Raw genomic sequence first — 27,260 nt, 5'->3', positions numbered from 1 at the left:
GTTTATTGCCCTGATTCACGACTGTCTTGCTGCACGGGACACGACTATATTTGGAGCTGCACCACTCCAATAATTCCAATGTGTGCTACCAAACGGGGAGGGACTGTTCTCCTCCGGCTCGCTGCTGCTGTCCATGCCCTTAACACACTGTGTGTGTCCCCACCGCCCCCCTTCCCTCTCTCTTGGGGCTAGGAGGAGCACTTCAAAGGAAAGGATGCTCAGCCACTGGCTGGAGAGGTCTGGCTCGTGCCCCTTACAAGTGACTCCTCCGTCACCGATGGGTTCGGAATGCTTGTCCCCGGCCCTCCCTAGCCGGAAGGGTGGCGGCAGGAGATGCATTCCCAGGGCTGAGTGCTTCCCATCCTCATGACCCTAATCCTCCCAGCACGCCGGTGAGGAAAGTCTGACACTGGCAGTGTATTACTGCTCAGAGGCAGCATAGTCTAGTGGTTAGAGGAGAGGATTTGGACTCAGGAGACCAGGGCTTTTGTAGAAGTTAATATGCGGCTCCTTGCATAGGCACCGACTCTGGGGCTGGAGCTACAGGCGCCAACTTTCCAATGTGCCGGGGGTGCTCAACCCCTGGCTCTGCCACAGGCCCTGCCCCCCCTTCCACCCCTTCCCTGAGCCTGCCGTGCCCTCGCTCCTCCCCCTCCGAAGCCTCCTGCACGCCACAAAACAGCTGTTTGGGAGGTGCGATTTGGGAGGGGGAGGCGCTGATCGGCGGAGCTGCTGGTGGGCGGGAGGCGCTGGGAGCGGGTGCGGGGGGAGCGGATGGGGAGCTGCTGATGTATTACTGTGGCTCTTTGGCAATGTACATTGGTAAATTCTGGCTCCTTCTCAGGCGCAGGTTGGTCACCCCTGACATAGAAGGTCACTGACTGCACTGGTAATAGACCCCAGGGGTCCAGATTCCTGCTCGCCTGTTGTAACCATTAGACCCCACAACTCTTGTCAGGATAATAGGGGTGGGAAGAGGAAACTCTGTCCCCACGCAGCTTCACGGAGGTCGCTGGGATTGGCCGTGCAGCTGAGAGCAGAATTTGGCCTGTGAACTGTAAATGACCCAATCGAGCATGGCCTACAATGGTCTCCTTCTCTCCTCAAGCTGCTCGCAAACAGCTAATACAATCAATGAACTAGGATCCACGGCTCCCTTCCTTCCCAACCCTCCCCCCTCAGAGGTCACTCACCGGTCCCCAGTCAGACACGGTCCATTGCCGGTCGCAGGGGGGCCCGGTGCAGTTCTTCTCAGCCGGCGGCTTGGTGTTCACATCACACAGCTTCTCATCTTCCGAGCACCGGATATCCCTGGTCACCACGCTCCTCTCGCCGCACCTGGCCGAACACTAGCAGGGCACAGAATGAAACGGTACAGGGTCAGCAGAGTCCATGTACGGCCCCGGCCATGCAACGCAGCTGTTTTCCGCTCTCGCCCGCCTGACATGGAGGAGGAGGCACACGCGGCCCAGGCAGCAGCCAAAGCATCTGGTTTAAGGTGTGATTTATGTTGGCCTTTTTTTATTTCTTAATATGAAACTTTCTAAAAATGCAGGGAAAACATTTGTATTATTCTGCTTGTAAAATATTAGATGGCAAAACGAGCCCTGTGCTGCATGGGCAGACAAGTTCGAATGAACAGGAAGGGTTACATCCTGCCTTCGTGCTAAGCACAGGCAGGGCTGCAAGTGGCACGTCTCCTCTCCACGGTACACACATACTCTCCAGAGTGCTCGAGAGTTCTCAGACAGCTGTCACCTAACTTACTGGCCCCGTGCAAAGTATCTTCAGGGGGGCAAGGTGTTTGGGTTAGAGGGCACGGCCAGCCAGCCAGTCCACTAGCTGGCTGCAGTTCAGGAAGCACTTTGCTCTTGTTCAGGGGGGCAGCAAAGAATGCACTAAAATACCTCCCTCTGCCCAGTCTTAATATCCTGCTCCCACTCAGGGTGGCCAATTCTGCTCTCAGCTCCATCAGTGCAACCTCATCCCACGTATACTCATGTGGCTCCCTTCCTATTAATGCACATGTAGCTGAGAGCAAGATTTGGCCTGAAGGCCAACATTTTCCAAAAGGGGCCATGGGGTGCAAGCGCCTCCGTTTTTTAGGAGCCCAGTGGGGATGCTTTGGGCCTGACTTTCAGAGAGGCTGTGCACTCACACGTCCATCTGGAGCCTGCAGGTCCAAAAACCAAGGTGCCCAGAAGCTATGGCTACAGCTGAAAGTGTGGCTGTGGTCTACAACTCTCTCACTCGCTCGCTCGCTTTCTAAAAAGAACTGGCTTGCTAGGTTCCATGTCTTTGAAAGTGTTGTCTCCAAACCGCAGTGTCTGGGATTTTTATAACGTGAGTAAATCTGGCAACATCCAACCAGCGACATTATTTAGAAGTGGATTTGAATGACAGCAGTGTCACATATACAAATTTGCTCAATACGCAACACGAAGCAGGCAAAAGTGTCAACAGCCCAGTGCTCACACACATGCTCTGATACGTTTATCCTCAGATCTCTGAAATGTGCTTTTTTATCTCTCTAGCTATCATCCAAGCCAATTTGGCACCCAGCTTCAGATGCTGATCCAAATTAGATTAGCATTGCTGCTGGCTCCAGAAGAGCTACTCTGGGGGGATGTCTCAGCAATCTGTCCCCAGCACATGCTGGAGGAGTAGATGGAATTCTATAACATAGGCCACTTCGGTTTGCTAAGCCAGTCAAACGACAGCATCAGCACGTGCTCGGGGAGCTTTTCTCTATTGAACTGGAAAAGTCAAAACAGCCTACAAAATAAAAGAGCCCACCAGACTTTCCACTACGGAGAAAAAGCTACTTACCACTGGCATTCAGTGTGAAGATGGCCTTTAAAATATCAGCAAGAGGCATTTCAAGTGTCTCCTGGGAGAAAAGAGGTCAAATTATCTGTTGGTGTAAACTGATGCAGCTCCATTGAAGTCAGTGGAGCTGGGCCATTTGCACCAGCAGAGACTTTGGCCCGGATATGTGCTTGTTCTTGCTTAGAAAGGGGCCTGGATTGATTTGTCAGCAATAATGTATCTGTGCTTAAGGAAAGCCAAAACTCATACTTCAGGGCACAAACTAATCAGCTCCCAGGTCAGGCAGGAAATTATTCCCCTCCCCATGTGCAGCAGTGCATCATTGTCAGCTGTGTTATGGGGCTGCTTAGACATCCTCTGACACATGAGTTAACAGCCACTGAGCAAGGCAGGATATCTGACTCACTTATCAGCTGTCTGAGCTGGAAGGGTAAACTCCTGTGTTTCCTTAGGATCCTTGAGCAATTTGGTTTTGCTGTTTTTCACTCCTGTGCAGAGGGACCAGTACTGTGACGTCAAGATTTAAAAATTGAAAAAAAAACCCTTAAGAGTTAGGGATTATTTTCCATCAATGTGTGTGAGCATGACTGCACTCTTGCACGTGTGTTTTACACATTTACTGAAAATCCATGCGAGAGCCCGCTCTCTATTACTTGGGTGTAAATCCATGACAACTCCACTGAAGTCAATGCAGTTATTCCAGATTTACCCTGAGACCAAAATCTGGCCCTGGGCCCCGAAGAAAGGACACTGGTTTTATCATTTAAAGAGTTTTATGTTAGGAAGTGAAATACTGGAATGCTGGCAGATATTCTCTGGCACACAACAGGATGGAGTGGTTGTAAATTAATTCAAAAGATCTCTGCTGGAGGAGAGAGAGAAGGATCTATGAAGCCTAGAGACTGACCCATCTTGGGAATGACTTCGCAGCTAAAAACATTCCAGAATGCCTCTGCCATGTCGCAAAGGTTTTTACATGTAAACTGACAAACTAAGATGAGAGAATAACTGTTCCACATTAGACATATCACAGAAACATCTTCCAAGTGGTTTAGCAATGTGCTTACAGCAGAACTATCAAAATTTAATGTTCTGCATGGTGCAGTGAAATCTGACGGGAAGAAGAGACGTCTATAAGAAAATATCATTGTTTATGAGATGCAGCCTCCTCTCCACATGTTTATTGTTATTTTTCAGGCACTCAGAAATGTATGAGGCACAAGTGTTTTTCAGATTTCACTGTGCCAGATAAGAAGCGGGATTCGCAGGAGTTGTTCTCCTAGTGGAAGAGGATAGGCAGGGAGTGGCATGAGCAAATGCAGAATCAGACATCACCACCCTTTTCAATAGTCAGCACACAGGAAAGTCAGGAAAGATGAAGAAAAGACAGGTGTCAGTCACGCTAAGGTTCTGGCCTGACCCAGTAAGGCCGTTCCTATATCCCACAGCCACTGTGCGGCTGAACACGGTTCCTGTGGGAGAAAAGTCCTCCTGTTTAAGAACCAGACTCAAAATCTAAAACTCTGGCTAGGAGCAGAGATGCTCTCAGGCTTGACCCAAACTCCCTGGAGTTCAAGGGGTTCAGAGGCCTGGAGACCTGGTCTGAGGTCATCCCTGGCTGGAGGTTTGCAAAGGAGAGACATAATCATCTCCATCAGTGAGCTAAAGGAGGCTTGTGGGGATTTACGCAAGCCATGTCCTGTGAGGTGCAGAGAGGCACTGGGGAAACATCTCCACCCCAAGACCCCGTTTGCATCATGGCCTCATTCAAATGGGAACGCTGGGAGCAGGTCTGGAGACAGTAGTTAAAACACTAGGGGCTGCTCCACGGGGATGCTCTTGCCATTGCTAGCACCAGCAGGGCCCCACCAGGGGTTGGCTTTAAGAACAAGGCTAAGATAGTCCTGGCTTATGTGGCTCTGTGTGGAAGCCAGTGGATTCGCATCTCAGTTTTCAGCCCTGCATCCCGTTCTTCTGGGATCTCGAAGCAAGGCAACCATCTACATAGCACATGGGGGCTGATCCCTAGTCATTGCTGCCTGCTGTCTCCCCACAGGCTGCCAACACTTTTCTGGGGATTTACCTCTGACCACTCGGACATTTCCCACTGAGGCCCACATGCTGGGTTCTTGCAGATTTTGCGTTCGTCCGGCCGGGTAATATCAGCAGATTCGCACAGATCGCTATAGACAGAGCTGTCAAAACCAGGGGAGATCATCTTCCAGCATCGGACGATGCGAAACTGGTATCCTTCCCCGCAGGTGCGGGAACACTCGCTCCAGCTACTCGTCTCCCACCTGCAAGGAAGCGAGAAAGATTCTAACTGGAGTATTCACAATCTGAATGGGAGACGTGCGGTAGATATGAGCGTAATAGTGGATTAGGAAAACAGTATTCTGTGAAGGTTATCAGAGCTCAGCAATGGTTCTTTGAGGCTGTCAGTGACCCTGTAAATGGTAACTCTCCTACGGAGATTGTTGCAATAGGCACATTCTGTAACAGGGCTGTAAATGTCTCAGATATATCCATACAAGGTAGGATTAGGTGTTGCTGTGCGTCAATCTACTAATATTTCACCCTGGAGACCTGAGTTCACATGAACTGTAAGATGCACAGACACTACCATAACAGACGCCAGAACAAAACCCTGAGCGAGAGAGCCAGATAGTTCCATGTGAAAATGACCTTTGTGGTCTCAGCCTAGCTCTAAAAGGACAGACATGCAGAGCACATTTCCACACAGTTGGCTGATTCACTTCAGAAGGTTTGAGATCAATGCATTACTGTTGCTGACCCAGGCATCCATGTCTGGACGGTGAAGGTACACGTGTGCATTGCCCACCTACACCCGGTATCGATGTCATATCCCAGGCCTTCAAAAGCACCAAGATTTGCCCCTAGTTTAAAGAAAATACTTTAAAAAATGTCTAAAACGGGAGAAATAAACGGATCACCCAGCTCATTATTAAACAAGCTTTGGGATTTATCCCTGGAAGTCAATAGGAGGTGGGGATACCACAGAATCTCCAAGAACTGGACTCTCATATTTTGCCCTGGGGTACACTTGAAAGAGCTGCCTAGGTTACGTGCTCCCTGACCCAACACCAGAGAGAACCCGCACAGCTTTCAAAAACTACAGTAGGCCAAATGTGCCACATTTACCCCAGGTTTAGCTCCACTGACATCAGAAGTTAGTGCTAAGCTAATCTGTTTGATTGGTTCTACAAACACATGCATAGGACAGCGCTGTATCAATCCATGAGGATAAGCACCGCTACGATGCTGCAGGTATTTTGATGAAACATGCTTTGTTTTGAATGTAAAAATCGTCCCATTAGGAAAGTGAGGGGAAGAGAAGTGGTTCTTGAGCAGCGGTTTTCAGCTGACGGGTCATGATGTCCAGAGCAGGGGGTCACGAAGGCAATCAGGAGGTCGCATGGTGTTGCGAAACTCTCGCTCTTCCCCCCCCCCCCCCGCGAGCTCCCCACCATTATCCCTCAAGGTAAAGAATTCTCCATCAACCTCTTGAATCACACACGAATCACACATTGCTTGCACCAGCAGGGCCCCACGGGGGGTTGGTTTTAAGAACAATGCTAAGATAGTCCTGGCTTATATAGATAGTCCAAAGCAGTTATCTAGGCTTACCACTGAGACATTTTTACCCTGGCTTTTATAGTAAGTATAGATGAGGGTCGTAAAAAGTTTTGACTTCCAAGAAGCGTGGCCAACCTGAAAAGGTCAAGCAACATGGTTCTAGAGCATTAACGTCTCCAAGGAAAAAGGTCACTGTGCTTGGCACGCACTCCAGGGGTCACACGTTTGCTTCGGGATGTAAGCCCCAGCGCCATGAGCAGGGCAGCTCTAAAAAGACACTGCACACATAGAAGTGCCACTTACATTCAGAGGAGACACTAAACCAGTTAGCAAGACATGGGCACAGTGGGGTGGGTGAACGTGGCCAGCCTCAATATCCTGGGTCCAGCGAGATTTTGCCATTGGAAAAGGGGAGTGTACCCGCACACTCCCAAACACACACACCTTTCCAATGCAATAAACCCGGCATCAATTGCCAAAAGGCTAAACTTCCCCGTTCCATGCATTTGCAGGTTTATGCAGAGCTCTGACACGGCTCTTGCCTAGTTTTGTGTTATTTCAGCAACAAGGCACGATTACAGGACGTGCATCGTACAGTTTTGCTTCTTTTCACTTTGTGCCGCCTATAGTACAACAAGTAACATTCCTTTCCCTGCCTGTTTTAGACCTTTTCCCTTTGGCAGGCATTGATCTATCCCACCCATAACTTGTGTTTCTAGCAAACCTTGAAAAGAACAAACCCTTTAAAAAATGTAATTAGAGATGGACCTAAGCCATAACGTTTGAATCTGGATTGGAAGCTCAACTTCCCTGAAACAAAAAGATCTTTGGATTTGGGGTTCCATTGTAGAGATGGATCCGAACCATGCAGTTCATATCAGGAACCGGGTCAGAGTCTGACCTGTCCCAGAGTTTGGGGGAATCAAACCCAGGGTTCTCACTTAGACTCAAAGCTGTTGCTGATGCGTCTCATTGTGCACTAGCATGATTGCCGATGCTAGCAAAGCTCTGGGAATGTAACACTTGTTGGCTGATTCTGCTTCCCCTTACAAGGGTGGAGAATGAAACTGGTCTAGGTTCTACATCAACAGGAGCTGTTGTTTGGGAGCAAGGTTGAGTCCTGCCATGCAAGTCACTGCTGGGAAAGGTGCAGGAGGGGAAGAGGGATCAGGAAGCCTCCTCCCCTTACACCGTCAGCCAGGCAAGGCCGTTACACAGTGCTCCAAAGAGCTCTAATTTCCCCAGCCTATCCACCATGTCGCCACAGGAGCAAGGCCTGTGGTGCAAGAGGATTGTCCCGCCCCTGACTGACGTAAACATCCAAGGATCAATAAAGCATGTTTCAGCCTAACTCACTGTGAAGAATCTGGCTCTGACCAAAGAGTTCTTCTCTCCCTTGCTGTGCTGGCCTGGGAAGGAGACAGCCCTTGTAATTAGAGATGGGCCCAAACCCAAATCCCAGATCCAAACACCCCGGGAACTTTGGGGAGGTTCCGAACTTGGTGGCTTGGGCCCATCAATGCTTAGAACCTAGAAGAGAATCCCCACCAGCTCCAAATAATTCTAAGGAAGACAAAATGTATGGCCCCGTGAAGAGCTCCTTACTGATATAGTACCTTGGCTGGCATTCTCTTCCAGCACAGAACTCATGGACAGGCTCGGGACGGGTCATGGCATCACAGTACGTATCATCCACTTCGATCCCATCATAACGAACACACATTGCATACGTAGACATCACTCCTATTTTTAAAAAAAATACACACACACAAAATGCATGCTTGGTGATTTTTACACCCAAACTGTTTGTGAGCTGCATGTTCCAAAATGTCTTTCCAAATTAAAAGTGAAGGGCCATGACCTGAGCTGACAGTCATCAGGGATGCCGGTGGCAGAAAGAGGATGGGACTGGGGGAGTGGAACAATGGAGAGTTCTTCCTGCCTGTACGGAGCAGGGCGGCCCTGGGGATGCCGGGGGTAGCACACTTTCATGTTCTCCTTAGTGCTCTTCCAAGGCGGAACAGCATGACACCCCAACCAGGACTTGCGACCCATGCTAGCATAGGTGCAAGATGTTCAGGGGGTCTCACCATGCTGCCAAAGGCTTGCAGGCATGTTAGCAGGGTCCCTCCCTCTGGCTTTCAAAAGAGTTTGAGATTCTTATTCTGTCCAGTTCTTGTGTGGGTGCACCAAGGGCTGGGGAAGAGGTTCCCATTTCCCTCCCTCCCTCCACCCAGTACATCGGCACAATTCGTGCCACAATTGCACCTGACTGCCTGCAGGAGATACACAGTGCACTTGGCCTAGTATTGGTTCTTACATGATTATTAAAAGAGGAATCCACCCTCCTCCCCTGTTTAAGCACAGAAAGCAGAATGTCATCATGCTGGGACTTTTTCCCTTCCAGCCTTGTTAGCCAGAATAAATATTGTTCAGTCCTTTCTGGGACATGGCTTGGGATCAAGAAACTAATCTGACTACAGGTACCAAGAATTCCAGCTCTTCCAGCCAGGTTTCTGAAACACAAAGTTGCATGAAACTAAAAGAAACCTACCAACTCCTGACACTGCAGCACTCCTCTGCAACATGTCAACAGAAAAAGGTGAGGTTCAAGGAGTGGTTCGGATAGGACACTCCCCACTGGCGACAGTTTGGGTCGGGTCGAAAGCCTGCCTCAGCTAGGAGACGGCTGTTCATTAGGACTCACAGAGCTCAAGGACATACTTGAGCTTTGTGGGTTCCAGGATTTTGAACTGAGGAACCATTGTCCACGTTCCTGGTCCCTATACATTTCATAGTAGGGCCATAGCCAACTGCTCTGGCATGCTTACAAAAAGATCTGTGCATTCATTCCCTTAAAAATCTCCCTCCTAAGATTTTATTCCCCTCTTTTTTTCATACGTAATTTCAGAAGCAATGAAGTATCCAGATTATTTTAATTACTGTGATATGTATGAAATGATACAGGCAAACCCCACTATCAGATGATCATTCTACCTATATGCATATTTCAAGGCAAGTCATGGATTGGTCACAGGCCAGATCTATTAGCAATGTTACTCTCCACCCCTCTAATCAATGAAATGTGGAGATCTGGTAATTTGAAACTGTGCCTTGAGAGGGAAATAGGGGGAAAGATGGCAGCTAGATTTTGAACTCATTGATATCAATGGAATTACTCCAGATTCCACCCATGTAACTGAGATCAGACTCCAGGACAGGAAAGAGAGAAACAAAACAAACTCAAACAACAACTGCTACTTTGTTTTCTGCCACAGCTGTACAGTTTCTCTGTCAGAAAGAAATGGAGCCTTACAGTTTAAAAAGAAAAAAAAAAGCCAGGCACATGGATTTCAATCATTCCACTGGCAGAGTGGCTCAATTCAAGAAACCAGTATGCTAAAACTTGATGCAAGCTTTATGATCCTGCAGGGCACCATACTCCGCAGTGTAGCCCTGCTGGGCTAGTACATTAAGAAAACGTTAATCAATACGTGAAAGGGAACTTTTAAAAAAATCATACAAATGTTTCATATAAAACATGCTGTGCGGGCTCTGCCTGTATCTATTTAGAAGTATTAAAAGCACATTGTTAGGACTGGTTTTAAAGTGACACATTGCAAGGAAAGAGCTGACAGTGGAGTGGAGATGGGTACTATTTTCAAAGATCCCTAAACGACTCAGAAGCCTAGGTGCCAATGCGAATTAGGCTCCTAAGTCACCGATGCTCTTTTGAAAATGTTGCCTGCTGGTTCCTGACAGGGCCTGATTTTCCTCTCCCCTGCATTTATACCTGTGCAGAGTGAACTAAAAGTACTATCAAGTCAGAAAGCGGCTCCCCGTGGACACGGGGTTCCTCTGCACAGATCTGATTGCAGGGTCTGGGCTTTAGCGGATCAGGACAACTTCACCTGAGGTCTGATCCAAAGGCCATTCACTCCAGCGGGCCTCGGCTCAGGCCCCTAAACATTACCAGGTTCTCCCCATCTCTAACAAACACAAAAGCGACTCACTCGGCGGGTGATCTCAGTACTTCTGCAGAGGTTGAATCTGGCTGCTTCTGATAACTACCTGTGGTGCATGTAGAGCTGCAGGGTTCGTGGGAGGAAAGCTTCCACCTGTACATGTCAGCTGCACTCACACCTTGGCCCTTCCTTAACAACTTCAATCTGTTTCTAGCAATAAGCAAAAAAAAAAAAAAGCATTTACAAGGAGGCCTCGATATGTCACAACAAACACTCAAACTGATTCGGTTGCGGTTTGGTTGGGTTTGGGGGGATTTTGGTTTGGTTTGGTTTGGTTGATTGTTTTTTGTTTTTTTACAACATACCTGTCCTGATCCCCAAGTAGAATCCCCAGCCTGGTTAGAGGCAGAGCTTCCACTGTCTAGAAATAGAGAGAATGGGATAAAAATACCCACAAGTAGAAACAGTTCAGAATTTAACAAAGTTTTGCATTTTCTGCTCAAATACACCTGACCCCAAATATACAGTAATTAAAGGTGCAGTATCTCCTTCCTGGTGATATCGGCATGAAATACAACTATGCCATGCTCATTGCTACGGCTCATATATGGTACCGCAAACATTCCCTATACAGACTTGAGATTTTCAAATCCCATAAATTTACTGTTTTCAGAAACCTAAGTGCTGAATAGTACTTCGCTCAGACTGCTTTTCAAAACAAACCTTGGTTGTTAAACATACAGGCATTCCAAGCTCATATTTGCCTCTATGTCGCTCTTGCTCGATTATTTATATAATGTACATCTCTTAGGACACGATATTCACAAATGTAATGTCATTGGTAAAGGAATTATGAATTTCTCCTGGTATACATACAAGCATTTACAAAACCAAGAATCACAACCTCATTGCATAGGTATATAATGTAACATTATAATGCATCAGGGATACTGCACCTTTACAACCATCAAATCTTAAATACTGCACTCATAACTTTGTTTAAACCCTTGAAATTGCTAGCGTGTTTTAAAATTGTATATACGGTTATATCCTGATCTCCAGCTGTCTCGGGCCTAGCAAGATATGCAGCTTGTGTGATTTCTAGGCAGCAGAAGCTCTGAAATTGCCTTATTTATGCATTCATGAGAAAAGTTCATGTTCATTCTGTCACATAAAAGCTTTAAAAGGACACTGTTGAGTATTTTTATAGTCTCCCTTTTAGATGTACCCTCCTTTTATTGTTAGTAATGACCTCTTAGAAGAATTAAAAACAATCTCATTTTCCCCATTGATTTTGCCTCTGTCATTTTGGCAAACAGTCGCTTCCTGTGTTTGAAATGGAGCTGAAATTAACATGGCTATTTTTGTTTAAAAATCACAACCTTGGCTTGCTATAAATAATGCTTTATCTGGCCCAAACAGCTTTTATTGCCGACCAGCATCACCCATTGATGTCAACGCAGTCCCAACAACTGTCTGCTCACTAACTACTGCCGTTGAGCCAGCCGCAGGGGTGGGGGAGGACGGGGAGGGAGCATAAAATGATGATTTTCGGTAGGACCCATAAAAATGGTGGTCAGTGTCTGTTCTTTTACGTTTTTAAAATGTATCTGGAGAAAGATAGCACCGCCTATATGCTTCAGGCCATATTCTTTTCTCAGTCACTGCGATTCCAAAATAACTCCAGTGACTGGGGATCCCTTTGGATTTTCATCCGTGTCGCTGAATTCATTGACTTCAAAAGGGTTCCCCTACCAGCAGTTCTCAAACTTCATTGCGCTGCGACCCTTTTCTGACAACAAAAATGATGACACGACCCCAGAAGGGAAGACTGAATCCTGAGCCCACCTGAGCCCTGCTGCCTTGGGCAGCGGAGACGAGGGGGTCAAAGATCGAGCCCCACCACTCCGGGCAGGAAGGGGGCCTGTCACCTGAGCCCCGCCACACAAGGCTGAAGCCCTCAGGTTTTGCCTGCGGCCCCGAGCCCTAGCAAGTTTAATGCCAGCCCTGGTGACCCCATTAAAACAGGGTCCCAACCCACAGTTTGAGAACCGCTGCTCTAGACTGAAACTGGAATAACTGAGAGCAGAATCTGACCTTTGGAATATGTATGGCATTACTCCCGTCTTCCTCCTACACACACGCACGCACAAAATAGGCTGGTATCACATTTGGAGATTAGAACCCCCCTCAACAGTGTCCCTTTAATGTATGTGATCGGAACTCAAAGAGCTTCTTCTACAAGTAACGATGTTGCAGAAACAACTTCTAGAGAAATTCGACAGTTCGTCATGTGGTAGCAGTTAATTCTCTTCCCATTTAGAGCACAGACATAACTATTGTTTTGTTTTCTTCTAAATGCCAACAGCAGCGAGTCGTTATACAACCAGGCTGGTGTTTTTTCTAAATTATGATGATTATTATGGGTTGCGCTAAGGTCACCCATTTTCCTCCCCCTCGGAGCTTTTGTGTCCATGTTTCTGAAGCAAGCAACAACAACAAAAATTAGCACCACCCCCTTTCTGCAACAGGCCAGGCGCACCCATCTGAGCTGCTTTCCGGGGGCCACAGAAGCAAACATCTCTTTCTGGCAGAAATTACCATCCTGGAATCTGTTATTGTTTTGGCTCCCGGATTCAAGCAGGGGTCTCTGCAGCAGAAGAATAACCCCCACAACTACAAGGGAATGCAGAGGCTTAATATTCAAGGAATTCGGACTCATATTTTTTGCTTTCTAGTCCAGATTTTTACACCAGTGCAAAGTGAGTGTGAAGTAGATTAACCATTCCAATTTAACAGCATTTTGCACCTACTTTGCACTTGTGAACTTGACTGTACAAGAAGCAGATCAGTGGGGATTCAGGCCCAAGATGTTATCAGCCAGCAGATATGGGTCTGATCCTGCTGCCACTGAAGTTAATGAGATAGGGCTCATTGAGGATCAGATACCTGTATATTTTATGGGTACTAATGGAATAATATGGATTAGGTCCATATTTTTTTACCTTCTCTTCCAAAAGAAAATCAGAACAGTAACTGACCAAATTCTGTTCTCAGTTCCAACTGCATAACCCTTTCAGCTTCAGCAGAGAGCAGAATTCAGTGCAGAGGGACACAAGTTGCCCCTGGGAAAATCCACATAAGGTTTGCCAATAACCTGTGTTTTCACTTGCAGACTTCACTAGGAAAGAAGTGTGGTTTTAACATGTGTTAAAACCCTCATGCAAATAAGGCAGTTGTAGTTTAACACATTAACTGGTGGAGGTCAACACCAGAGGGAGCCTGGGTTTACCTGGACCAGCAACACCTATTAAAACTACAGTTGTCTGGTCTATATGTGAACATGTGGTCTAGTGAACATGTTAAAAATACACTTCTTCTCTGAGTGTAGGCATGGCCACAGAGTTCCCTCTGCTTTGCTCTATCGGGAGAGTGGATTTCCTAACCCACATGGAATTGGCAGAGGTCTCCATCCCCTGAGCTTGCAGCTGAACCAAGATCTCAGGACAAACACAGAACACAGTTGTTCCCTTCCTCCCCTATAGCTGCACCCTTCCTAAGCAAGCCATGACATCATGCAATCCAGGGATCACAACTCCCCCTAAGGAGTAGTCAGTACTGGGTCATCTGACTACAATTCTGCCTGGATCTGAAGGGAGCAGGCTGCAGACAGGGGCGGCTCTAGCCATTCCGTCGCCCCAAGCATGGCGGCACGCCGCAGGGGGCGCTCTGCCGGTCGCCGGTCCCGTGGCTCTGGTGGACCTCCCACAGGCGTGCCTGCAGATGCTCCACTGAACCCACGAGACCAGCGGACCCTCCGCAGGGACGCCTGCGGGAGGTCCGCCGGAGCCGCCTGCCGCCCTCCCGGTGACCGGCAGAGCGCCCCCCGCGGCATGCCGCCCCAAGCACGCTCTTGGCGTGCTGGGGCCTGGAGCCGCCCCTGGCTGCAGAGAGTCACTGCTTCCTGCTTCCTCTTGTCACTGTCCTCTACTGTGGAGCCCTGGGGAGTGGCTCCCAATTGCCAGTGACTCTCCAGCATAGCTGTTGATCTCCATCCACGGCAGGTTTGGGGCCAATCCCTCCACATTCTGCTCCAGTCTGTACCCAAGTGAGGCAAAGCTTTCAAGGCTCCAGCAGTTTTACAACAACAAAATTCCAATTTGCCTTCTGCCAGCTTTCCTTAGCATCTCCAGAAACTGTCCCCATAAATCATACTCTTTATCTGTTCAATCCACCGTCCTCTGGACAGTGGATTTATGCAGTACATGATGTGCCGAGATGCACTGGAGTGTGGTCTGGCCTTTTCTGGCAGAGCTCGCTCGGGTACGCACACACACACACACACACACACACGCACACATACACGCTATAGTTGGAAGAACAAGTTGCCGATTATGTCATAAGTACCCTTTGAACAACCATGCTGGAGAACGATGTTTCAGTGACGTGTGTGAAAATATTTTTTAAATGAAGCACACACTTTTTTTTCACTGCCTGCTTCCTAAGGAGAGTGCTTGGGGCCAGAGCCTCGCTGTGTGTATTCAGCTCTGCACTGCCCTGGTGGCACAAAGCTGCCCTACCTCTGGCCTAGCTGGGCCTGTGTGGCACTCCTAAGCCACCCCTCGCTGCCAGCACACAGTGTGGCTGGGGAACATTTGGCATGGCTGTGCCATCCCTGTGCCCTGACAATCTAGGGGACCAGGGGTAACTGGCACAGTTGAAAGTCAGCCCAGTGCAGAGCCAGACAATGATTAGCGGGGCGGGTGCGAATGCCAACTTTCTACGCTCCCAGCATGTGCCGAGCCCAGTTCAGCCGCCACCCAGAATCAGAGCCTTTCAACGCCCAGGTATAAACACTCAGTCTGAGAAAACAATAACTCATTTAAACCATCAGTGACTATTTTGATCTGAAAATTAGCATTTTGCTTCAGTTCAGTGGGAGTGGGGGAAAAGGGAATATTAATAAAGGAGCTTCTAGGAGAACAGTGATGTGGGGCACCCTGTTGAACAGGATTAACCCCTTACTAACGCTGTCTTTGGGGCGGGGATGGGAGAACAGACACTGTGTTTTAAGTTCCACAGGTCACTGGGGGCTTTCGCAGCGGATATGCAGAATTCTTTATTTTAGGTGCCTATATGGCCCCCTATCTGAATGCGTTTAAAATTCACAGCACCCTTGTGAGGGCTGGGCAGGGCTATCATCCCCATTTTACAGATGGGGAACTGAGGCACAGAGAGACTAAGAGACTGGCCCCAGGTCACACAAAAAGTCATCAGTAGACCGGGGAACGGCACCTGATCTCTCAAGTTGCAGACGTGCACCATAACCACTGGGCCATCCGCTCGCTCCAAATCGTTCATCTTTAAATTATAGGCCCCTGACGCTAAGTGACGCTAGTCCGGTTTTGCAGAAAGTGCTCCCGAAACACACAGCGTTTTCCTAGGCAGCGCAAGAGAAAGTCCTTGCGAAGCCTTTCCTACGCCAAGGACTGAATAAAGCTGATAGGGTTAACACCTAATGTACCTCAGCAGTGTTGTAAAGCTCTTAGCAGGGAGCTCGCTGGCATGTGTGTTTGTTTTAATGGTTATTTCTTGGGCCTAAATATATTGACATGACATGAAGATTACAATTCCACAGAGCACTTCAACTGTGCCTTCAATCCACAGACCTACAGCCACTTCGAAAGGTCAGCATCACTAGCCCCAATTTACAGGTGGGGAAACCGAGGCAGAGAGAGATGAAGTGACTTGCCCAAAGTCACACAGTAAATCAGTGGCCGAACCAAGAACAGACACCCAGACCGACTGTACCCTGTGTCTCCTGAGGGCGCAGCACAGACAGCACAATTGAGGAGGAGGGCAGGCAAAGGTCGTTTGAATCCACTTCTTGCCCTGGGGATTCTGGACTGCTCCAGGAGCCGAAACAGTCTCTGGGATAAATCTGAACTGTCCTGGAGGTGCTCTAATTGATGGCAGCATCCTGAGCGCTGCCTATCGGCTGCTTTGCAGTCCAGAATAGCCCAGAATCTCCCTAGCTGCGTATGCTGCAAACACCCTCTCCTGCTCCAACATACCCTCTTGTGTCCCTGATCCTACCCCCAGCAGCCCCTGCACCAGTGGTTGTGAGGGGGAATGCAGGACCTCTTAGGAGTGCCTTATGGTGTCCTTGTGATCAAGGAATTCACCCCTTTGTCCCCTTGCTCTACAGTTCCAGCCCCAATGCCCCCCTCCGGCAGGGGACAGCATCTGCCACCAGATCACCCAGCCCATAAAGTAACTGTAAAGAAGGCAGTGTGCTCACTAAGACTGGGGCCAGTTTTACAGTAAATTGTACCGTTTCTCTGTATTGTTAGCCCCAAAGAGAACTAGCTGATAATTTAGTCCTTACGGGGAATTCCTCTCTTAGTAAACTACTTAACAGGGGGAACCGTGTGTCCCTAAATGCCCCTTAATCCATGCCCTGCCTGTCTGTACATATAATTGTTAAATACTCTCTATGCCTTGTTTAAAAACCAGTAACATTTCACAGCAGAGTCAACAGGAAACACCAAGTCAAGGGGCTTTGTAGTTCATGCCCCATATTTGACCCAGCTCAAAACAAGCAGCCGGTAGGGAGTGTTTTCGGATTCTTAATAAATATCAACTAACACCAGCGCTTCTTCAGCAATAAATTAAATAAAAGAAACAAACCAACCTATTTTTGTAGGACCTGCACAAAAGCTGTTACCCTCCCCGGCTCTGGCTCTCGAGCAATCGTTAACTAACAGAGGTTATTCCCCGAATGCACATCTCTGCTGACATCAATGACAATGCTGGTGGATGACAATCGACCACACGTACACAAAAAGGAGCCATACCAACTTCTGCTGCATTAGAAATGGGGAGCAGGGGAAAATAAGTGTGGGGTCAAATAAGAGCACTCCAAATTAGTAGGAAAAGAGGTTTTATTATATTCAGTCCTCTAATGAAATGCTACAATGGACAGAGAGCAATAAGCTATAAAAATACACTGGCCAATGTCCCTTTAATGAGGATAGTGATTTTTTTATCTTGTTAAGGGGTCAATTCTTTTCCCTCCCCGGACAGCATTTTTGAATTTTCTTTGCAAATTAACCTCTGGCAGAAACCTTTTATGATGTCTTCATCCCACTTACCTCATAGGTCAAAATGGGTAACCTGGACTGCCCTACGTGCAATGCATGTAAGAGAACAGCCCAGAAATCAGTGGGATTGAATATTATTAAAAACGTGTCCCCTACCTTGCTTTGTGGGTTCTGTTCCCTTGGGGGCTGGTCAGGGTAATGGTAGCATTCGAAAACGGAGTCTCCGATGAAGTGTTGATTATTTTGTCGCTGCTCAGCTCCATGTAGGTGCCGTTGATGCTGTACGTCACCGCCCCTTCGTTGTCTTCGTAGTCGACGTAAAGGCTGTCTATGTGCGAGCCCACAGAGTTGATTGGGTCCCCTTGGGCAAAGATGCTGTTCGTGGTCATGTTCCGGACTAATTCTTTCGAGTCCGAGGTTTTGTCCAGAAGCTTGTCGGTGATTGCGTTTTCTGACAGGAACTCCTTGGAGGTGAATCGCGAGTCAAAGTCTCTGTCATCTCTGTCTGTCAGGTAAGCAGATCTGGTTGCGTTTGAATCTGGACAGAAAGCAGGGGACAGAACAACCACCACAAAATAAACTCAACACAGGAGATGGGAGAAGCAGAAAGTACAGGCGATGGGTCTGTGCAGCTGCATCAAGGGACCGCGGGAGTAGTTTGCAGGCAGTTAGGCCCTGTGGATCACACTTACTCACACTGGAGGACTGGGAGTTCATAGCTGCCAGGTTCTGAAGAGCTTCTTCAGTTACATGTGTCACAGGAGCAAGCTTTTGTTAAGGGAAAATCGTGGTTTTGCTCCACTCCCCACTACTGCAGACGTTCTATCCAGCACTGAGAACACAGAATAAGCCACAGCTCTCCCTGTCCTACCACAACCAGGGGCTGGGGGCTGGGTTGGGTGAGGCGCTGGGGTAGCGGGAATGCCGGGAGACGGTGCTGGGTTCGGTGGGGGCAGGCTGGGAGGGTGTAGAGGGGAGCTGGGTGGAGGCGGGTTGGGTAGGGATGGAGGATGCCAGGCAGGGGTGAATGTAGGTGCTGGATGGGGGCTGCTGGGTTGGGTGGGTGTAGTAGGGTGCTGGGTGGGGGCAGATTGGATGGGGGATGAGGAATGCTGGGTTGGATGGGTGTAGGAAGGTGCTGGGTTGAGTGGAAGAGGTTTGGGTGCTGGGTGGGGGTAGGGGGTTCTGTGTGGAGGTGAGTTGGGTGGGAGGTAAGGGGTGCTGGGTTGGGTGGGTGTAGGGAGGCTGGGTGTAGGGGGTGCTGGGGCAGGTGAGTTGGGTGGGAGGTGAGGGGTGCTAGGTTGGGTGGATGTAAGGAGGTGCTGGGTTGAATGGAGGAGGTTTGGGTGCTGGGTGGGGGTAGGGCGCTCTGTGTGTGGGTGAGTTGGGTGGGAGGTGAGGGATGCTGTGTTGGTTGGATGTAGGGGGGTTCTGGGTGGGTGTAGGAGGGTAGTAGGGCATAGAGGGTGCTGGGGCAGGTGAGTTGAGTGGGAGGTGATGAGTCCTGGGTTGGGTGGATGTAGGGAGGTGCTGGGTTGAATGGAGGAGGTTTGGATGCTGGGTGGGGGTAGGGCTCAAAGCAAACACTGCCATGGCCCCCTGCGGCTGGGATGTGCAACTGCAGCCATCCCTACAGCCCAGCCAGAAACCAGACCCCTCCAGGCAAAGAGGATGGATAACCAGAGATATTTGTATGAGCTCTCCCAGGATTCCAAAAAAATTAACCAAGGAAGCAGAATTTGTCTCATCAAAAACTCAGAAAAGCAGCATTGCAAGCTCCAGGTCTCCTCCTTACCTTTGGGTTGTTTGCCCTTCAGTTTTGGTTCACAGTCAATTGCTTCTGATCTTTCATAAACTTCATTGGTTTCCTGACCTTTGCTCAAGTTCAGGTCTTCCTCAGTGTCCTGCCTCCCAAACACCTGGTTCGCCAGATCTATCCTTTCCCTGGAGAGTTTCCCGAAGTAGCTTGCATTGCGCTGGCTAAACCCCAACGGCACTTCTCCATCAAACTCTCTGCTCTCCTCGCTCTCGGAGTCAGAAAAGGTGTAATAAATAGGCTGAATAATTTTTGAATGTGGCTTCCTTAGAAGAGTATATTCAAATGTTATGGATGGGTTCTTGCCATTTTGGTTCCATACCTAAACAACGCAAATTAAATTACTGTTAACTAACCAAGATGTAATGTATTTTTGGCATAGAATTCTACATTTTGCCTTATTGTCTGAAAATGGCTGCTGGTTAGTATCTATTTATCCGTTTTTAATGTGCCTTTTGCCATATCATTAGGGAATGAGTTCATATCATATATCTATTGTAACTGGCACCACAGAAAGTTATCATAAATTATTTGGCAGTGTTGCCCAGAGGATACAGCACTAGATTGGGAAATCTAGGTCCTAGTCCTAGCTCTTCCACCGACTGACCGTAAGGACTTGGGCAAGCCACTTATCCCCTCTGTGCCTCATTCATCCAGTCTGAGGATAATAATACTTTACAATTTTTTTCTCTTAAGTGCTTGGAGATCTTTGCATGAAAGGTGTACGGAAAGACTTTGGTAATAATGAATCATTCTGAAAAAATCGTCAGCTGCCCACAGACAATTGGCCAACAGAAAACAAAGCTCAGTTTGCCCGATGAATTAGGTGCTATGAATTAGTCATCCAGCAATTCTGATCATTGTAAAACCCACAGAGGTGGGGGGAATTCACCCCTGTGCAGAGGGCTGGTACAAAGGCAGTGCATCATTTAAGTCTCACTTAAACCCTGAAGGGCTGAATAAAAAGCTGCACAGACCTTGAAATCCATTATTACTATTACCCTCATCCCTTCTGGAAAAAAAGAAAAGAAAAGAAATATCTGGTAATGCAGTGCTGGAGAAAATTCTCAAGGCACCAGCAGTCCCATGGCTATTTGCTAATCATTTCCCTGAGATATAAAGGGGCTTCCAGTGTCTTCAATGCAAGCCATGTATAGGGAACCCAGGACAGAATTTGGCTCAGAGGGTGAAACTCACCCCGTAAAGAGGCCCATGCACTATTTAAGGGATGGATGGCCGGTGTGCAGGTTCTCTGCATAGGGATGAATTTCTTTCCTTTCGTTGCAGTGGAACCCATAATAGCAGTAATATTGTGTTTTAAGATTTGGGCAGTTTTTTGTTTGATGGCCCAATTGTCTTCCCCTTTCCAGTTGACTGAGATACTAATGCCAAGGAGAAGAATAGACAACCACCACCCCCACCCCCAATGCCCAGGCTTGTCATCCATCCAAAATGATAATTTAATGAACCAGCATTCATTCAAGCCAGATCTGCCTCTGAAAGGCTCCCGTGTTCTCCCTGAACTGGTGATGCCAGTAAAACAATGTGTTAGTCAGCAACACGGGGCCAGGCTCACCCCGAAGATCCTCTTTCCCTGGGGGGAGTAGGTTTACTGAGCGGGGTGTTTACAAAAACCTTAGGGGGCTGCCCCAGGGAGCCACCGAATCAATGCAACTCTCAGCTGTCCTGACCCCACCCCATCAAGGGCCCGCTCTGCCCACTTTGGGGGCTGCCACGTAAAGTGCAAGTTGCAGGCTGCTCGTACCTCTGCTCCCTACGGCCTTATCAATCCAATACTGGGGGAGAATCTGGTTCTGACCTGCCTCACCTCTCCTTGCTTGTCATGTTCAAACAGTCTCCTCCCTGAATTCCATTTTTGCCACAGCTAGAAAACTCAGTGGGGAAATATCTGCATTAGCAGCGAAGAAGCCACTCTGCAGCCATGGAGTAGCTGCTGTTTTATGGCCTGGGGAGACGTATACTTCCTCCCGAGCCCTGTGGATAGTGTTCAAATTACAGGGGGGAAATAGGAGGGCCTTGACTGCCAAGTGGCTTGCTTTAATTTCGACATTTGTGAGAAGTAAGGGCGCTTCCCGCTCCCACCTGTAATTCAAGCACCACCTGTAAAGATCCCCAGCATGTAGTTCAGCTACTAGGGCTGCATCCAGAGGATTTGACCACCGGTACGAATGTGGTTAAGAAACACACAAGAGGGAAAAAATCAGTAGGATTCAACTGTTCTCTTCCTGTAATTCCCTATATTCTGCAAATATAAAAAGCCAGAGCACACCATTATATTCAAGCCTTGATTAGTCGGCCCCTGAGCAACGATATATTCTATGCCAGTCTCATAAACATCCATAGGCCTCCTGTACTTGAACACCGTGCCTGCAATGTTGAAGTTCTTTGGGCTGTCGACTTTGTAATTCCCATTGAAAAAATAGTATCCAGCTTCATCTGCAACAGCTTAAAAAGACAGAGAGAGCAGGTAATCAGCTTCATCTAATGAAAAAGAAATATGCAATCACAGAAATGTTGGGTTGGAAAGGACCTCGAGAGGTCATCTAGTCCAGTCCCCTGCGCTGAGGCAGGACCAAGTATACCTAGATAATCCCTGATGGGTGTTTGTCTTACCTGTTCTTAAAAACTTCCCAAGGACAGGGATTCTACAACCTCCATTGTAACCTATTTCCAGTACTTAACTATCTTTATAGTTAGAAAGTTTTTCCTACTATCTAACCTAAATCTCCCTTGCTTCAGATTAAGCTGATTATGTCTTAATCATTGCTATTTGCTTCTCATACAAAGTTCAAGTATCTTTATTTCCTGGATGATGATAATATCTGACATTTACTTAGGTTATTAGACCTTTTGTATAATAATATCCTAAAACATCATTAATATAATAATGAACATTTATTTTATAATAATAAGTAATAATAATACCTCTCTCATATAAAGTGCTTTTCATCCATAGACCTCAAAGTGCTTTACAAAGGTCAGTATCATTAATATCATAATACGTTTATTGCCATTGTTACTTTATTTCCACATCAGTATTTCATGCACATGTGTGCAAGACTGTAAAAACCAGGGACAGTCATTTATTGCATGTTTGTACAGGGCCTCGCACAATGGGGCCCAACCTGAATGTAGCCTTTTGGCCCCAATATACATGTTAAAATAATAAAGGTTTCACATGCTGTAGACAAACTGGTGGTGTTTCATGACTCTGTGCACCAGGAGTTCCATTTTTTAGACAATGAAACAGATTATCCTTCTCTCGGCACATGGAAATCTTGCCACCTAAGCCATGGTTCTAATAACCATGGAGCTTGAAGGCAGCATCAGAACTTGACACTAGCTGAAGCATATGTGTGTGTCACTTGAGCAGAGTCAATTTGTCCACACCATCCAATTCCTGTACCTATCTGAAACCCGCATTCAGTCATGGGCATTAGCCACCTTCCACCACAATATCAACAAGGCAAACATCTAAGTCATATTTGCTTTTTACTGAGTGCATGTTTTAGTCAATGTACTTTCACTGAAATGCAGAAGTTCCATGGGATCAAGAAAGAAATGAAGGTGCACGGCAATTATTTGAGATCAAGAAAGTGCATCTGTTACAATTCTCTGCAACAACAGTAATATAAATTGTTCAACGGTTCAGAGTTAAAGCAACTGCCTGGGTCAGATTCTCAGCAGGTGTAAATCAGTGAAGCTCTATTAACTTCAACAGAGCTATGACAAGTTACACCAGTTGAGGATTTGGTCCATGTCTGCAAATGTATTCTCAACAAATGTGTTTACTTGCAAAGAAAAAATGAATACACACACACACACAATTTTTAGCTAAGTACTAAGGTTATACGCACCCAAAACATCTGCCGATTTTTTCCGTTCTACTATCTGGATATCTCTGGCTCCAGCAGGAATGTGCGTTACCAGAGAATAGCCTATGGAAAACTATACATTAATGAAAGGAAAACCTTGTAACCGATAATATGAACAAAGATGAGTTCAAGAATCAAGACTGGTCACTTTTCAGGAAAGATGGCTTTCTGAACATTTGATCCTTCCCAATTACATTTTTTTAAATGATAGACGTTAATGACCATCATATTACTCATAACATCCATCCATATAAGGTAGCTTTACTGCTTCTTTTTCCAGGGGTGAAAACCGCCATAGCAGTAAGCTGACGTTACTTCATCAACTTCAACAGAGCGACATCAGTTTGCACCAGTTGAGGATCTTGCCCATAATCTCTGACTAAGAGTCTGTTTCCGCTGCAATCAGAGATGTGACTGCAGCACATGTACACATATGCAAGTTAGCTTGAATAACAATAGCAATGAAGACATGGCTGCTGTGGAGACAGACCCAAAGGCACATTTTACTGGACCTTCGCACACTGAGACTGATCTTGAAAACTGTTTGTAAACCAGCATCCGTTTGCCTTATAATGTAGCTTCAGTTGTGCTGACTGCACTAAGAAAAATACTAACAGTATTTCTGAACCCATAGTTTGTGTCCATTTATATTTCTCATGCAATTAAATCAGAATAATGTTATGACCAATAATAAGATTTACAGTTATACACACTAAGAAAAGGAAAATCAAATCACATTCATCAACGTGTAAAATGATCCTCATATTGGGCAGGAAGAAATTATTTTTCCATATAGATCCAGGCACACTTGTCTATGAATATTATGGGGGTGAGGGGATTATACCTTATTTAGAAGCATTGAGTACTGATCATTAGGGCTGCCATTTGCTGTGGGGTTTGTGGAAGCAGGGAAAGAATTAATAAGGATTTGAAGGGGATCTTAATGCATGTCAGTCAGTTAGCAAGAGTTAGCCCAGCTGTAACCCTAATGACGTGAGACTTCTAGAAGCAAGGATAGTGTGAGGCAGAGGGAAAGAACTGTGTAAAAAGTTATTACGACCTTGTAACTGATAACCAAATATGCAGCCTGGTGTCTTCTAGGAGTGAGAAAACAAGATAGCAGAATGGCTTATGTATAAACAAAATGCAGTTGTTGCTCTTTATTGTCTGTATTATTGCTAGTTATTGTCTGTAACAAAAGTATAAATGCTTGCTGTAATTGTTTACCAGTTGAGAGACCTGTCCGGGACTGGGGCGACCCTGTGTCCTAGGGCACTCTCTCCCTCCATTGTAATTACTGGAGAAATAATAAAGTATTTGATTTTGCTGCACCCAAACGAAAAAGCAAGAACTGAGTTTTTCTCCGACAATCACGTCATTAGGGTTACAGCTGGGCTAACTCTTGCTAACTGACTGACATGCATTAAGATCCCCTTCAAATCCTTATTAATTCTTTCCCTGCTTCCACAGGTTAGGGCAGCAGTTGCCCCCCACAGACCTTAGTTTGTACCACCCCAGACTTTTCATAAATCTGTATGTTCCACCCTCCCACACTGACTTTCCAAGCGAGAATACAACCTCATGTAAAGTTCTCCACACTAACACAACTTTACGACCCTCCAGAATTCTTCTGAAAAGACACCCCTGCTAACCACTACTGGAATCAGGATATTGGGCTAAATGAACCAGTTATCAGATCCAGTATGGAAAAAATCCTAGGTTCCTAGAATTATTTTCTTGAAATAGTCTGAAATATGATCTTGAAAATGGCCTCAGAAGTACAGAACTGCTATCCTGCGATGTGGAGAAGGACAAGGAGAAGGTAGATTAGAAGGCGGAAAGCCTCAAAAGTATTAAGGGTAATATATGAGTGTCTGAGATCTTCATAACTGCATCTAAAGTCTGTAAGTTGCAGATCAAATACAATGAACTGTTGTAAGAAGGGCTATTTGAAAACTTATATTCGCTACAGCAGCTAGCCTGGTAGTTGGACATTGGTGCATTTCTTGGCTGGTCACTCAGGAGCCACCATTGTTTGGGATGACAAGCCTGATTCTCCTCTCTCTTACATTGATTTGATACCAGTGTAATTACTGGACCACATCCTCAGCAGGTGTAAATTGGTGTAGCTCCACTGAAGCCAATAGAGCTCTGCTGAGGATGTCAACCACTGATTTTAATGGAGTTATTCCTAATTTGCACCAGCGTAAGTGAAAGAAGAATTAGGCTCTAATGCTTTATGCTGTACTAACTCTGGGAATCCTAGTTTTTCAAAGATATCCTAGCTTCCCATTGTTGTAAAGCATTTATTCCTAGTTTTAGTGGTAGCTAGAAATAAAATCTTAAAACTGAGATTGGTCCATTATATAACTCTGCTGCATAACTCCAAGATTCAGTGCAATGAGGCTCAGATTTTGGATCAGTGTAATTTTCAATCCTTGCTAGGTTACCTGTATCCTTTAAAAGAAAGGTTTCCCCTGTCCTAAAACATAAGAGTGACAGTCTTAAAAAAAGACAAAACATGAAAAAAGGAAAGAAACCCAGAAAACAACAGGGCATTTGGTAGTATTTTGAAACTGAAACTAATGTACCAAAAAGCTATAAATATGGGCAAGGGTAATGTAAAGTCTTACCGAGATGAGAATTTCCTTTTCGGTAACTCCCAGTTACATGAGTGCAGCTACTCCCATCCCCTTGGCAAACCCCACATTTATCCAACATGTGGGTGGAAAATAGAATCCCATCGCATCCAATTGGCTAGAAAAACAGTAAATAGAGTATTGAGGGCCAGGCAAATATTGCACCCATTGTAATTTTCTGAATGCTACTGACAATATTTTTGCTATAATGTTTAACAACCTCACATTTTCCAGACACGCAAACCCCTCGGAAATCAGTGTATTTGCAGGATGTTCCATCCCGAGCCTGAACCATTAACTGTCTCTGACCATCCACAGTGGTGCAATGGAGGTCACAGGGCTTGCTAGAAATGTGAACATAGTCATCTAAGGGGAAAGGATATAAACATAGATTCAAAACAGGAGAAACACAATCATTCATCCTACCAATGTCAACTAATGTCTGCTAAGCGAGATAACATCAATGGTACGATGAACTGCACGGTTAGCCACATTTCAGGAGCTCCCATCACCAGAGTTTGGAAGCCAGATTAGGGATTGCAGTTCTGATAGCATGACAGGCCCAGTATTGCAAATCTTTGCACTGGGAAGTGGTCCTTACCTCCTGCAAATCATACCATGCACGAATGTCATCAATTATATATACATTATGTCTGAGAATTTTCAAAGCTGCTTAGCGGATGGGCATCTCCAAGGCAGCTTTGAAAAATCTGTGTATTTATAAACTATAGTGCTAACATCAATCCATGGGATTACTTGCAGGAGTAAAGACTACTCACCTGTGTAAGGGATTGCAGTATAATACAAATGTGTGCTTAAATATACATGATATATAGCTCGGTCATATGTATACACAATGTTATATATCTAATAACTATATATATTAATATACACTTTTATATCTATGGAGATTAAATAGGTAGACTAACACAGAGATAAAATAAGATTTACAGCTGTATATGGACAAGCACTGCAAACTCTCCGACACATTTTAATTTGAATTTGTTAATTAACTCATTTGGGCTGTGTGCACCCCCTCTCCCTTCCCCCAACTGCATTTGCTTTCCACAGATATTCAGGTGGCTAAATCCACTGGCAGGAACATTCACTGAAACAGTGAATTTTAAGTGACTATTGAAGAATATTCACAGAAAGCAAATTGCAAATTCATGTTTGCTCCAGAAACCTGATTCTAAGAGTTACATTCAACTAGTCAGGGAACAGAAATATACCAGCTGACCTATACATCCCATTAAAACAGCATGAATTTCAAAATAGCCTTTTTCAGAATCTCACATGCCAGCTACAGATCAAGAATTATTCACTGCAACTCTCCAGTGAATAATTTCCAATAGTGAATATATTTGTGGAAATTTCTACCTGGCCACAGAAAAGAGGCAAAATTGGCCAAAGAA

The 27,260-nt window shown here is 46.3% G+C and overlaps 1 protein-coding gene across 6 annotated transcripts in view; it reads right to left on the bottom strand.

Moving 5' to 3' along the window:
- The window catches only part of ADAMTSL2 (ADAMTS like 2), a 55,760-nt gene that overhangs the window by 11,744 nt on the left and 16,756 nt on the right, over positions 1 to 27,260 (bottom strand). For 3 of the 6 annotated variants that reach the window (XM_044992821.1, XM_044992820.1, XM_044992823.1), the window contains 10 exons: positions 26,066 to 26,211; positions 25,840 to 25,963; positions 23,189 to 23,269; positions 21,601 to 21,776; positions 19,290 to 19,632; positions 17,651 to 18,032; positions 10,498 to 10,601; positions 8,043 to 8,169; positions 4,913 to 5,126; positions 1,194 to 1,349 (listed from right to left, as the gene is read on the bottom strand). In XM_044992821.1, coding sequence (XP_044848756.1) covers positions 1,194 to 1,349; positions 4,913 to 5,126; positions 8,043 to 8,169; positions 10,498 to 10,601; positions 17,651 to 18,032; positions 19,290 to 19,632; positions 21,601 to 21,776; positions 23,189 to 23,269; positions 25,840 to 25,963; positions 26,066 to 26,211 — 1,853 coding nt within the window. The remainder of the gene's footprint in view (positions 1 to 1,193; positions 1,350 to 4,912; positions 5,127 to 8,042; positions 8,170 to 10,497; positions 10,602 to 17,650; positions 18,033 to 19,289; positions 19,633 to 21,600; positions 21,777 to 23,188; positions 23,270 to 25,839; positions 25,964 to 26,065; positions 26,212 to 27,260) is intronic. The other 3 variants (XM_044992825.1, XM_044992824.1, XM_044992822.1) reach the window with 2 other exon arrangements.

This window comes from Mauremys mutica, chromosome 18 (genome assembly GCF_020497125.1).
Source record: "Mauremys mutica isolate MM-2020 ecotype Southern chromosome 18, ASM2049712v1, whole genome shotgun sequence".
Taxonomy (NCBI): domain Eukaryota; kingdom Metazoa; phylum Chordata; order Testudines; family Geoemydidae; genus Mauremys; species Mauremys mutica.
The sequence above is the reverse complement of the archived record's forward strand: the minus strand, read 5'-3'. Positions and strand labels throughout refer to the sequence as shown.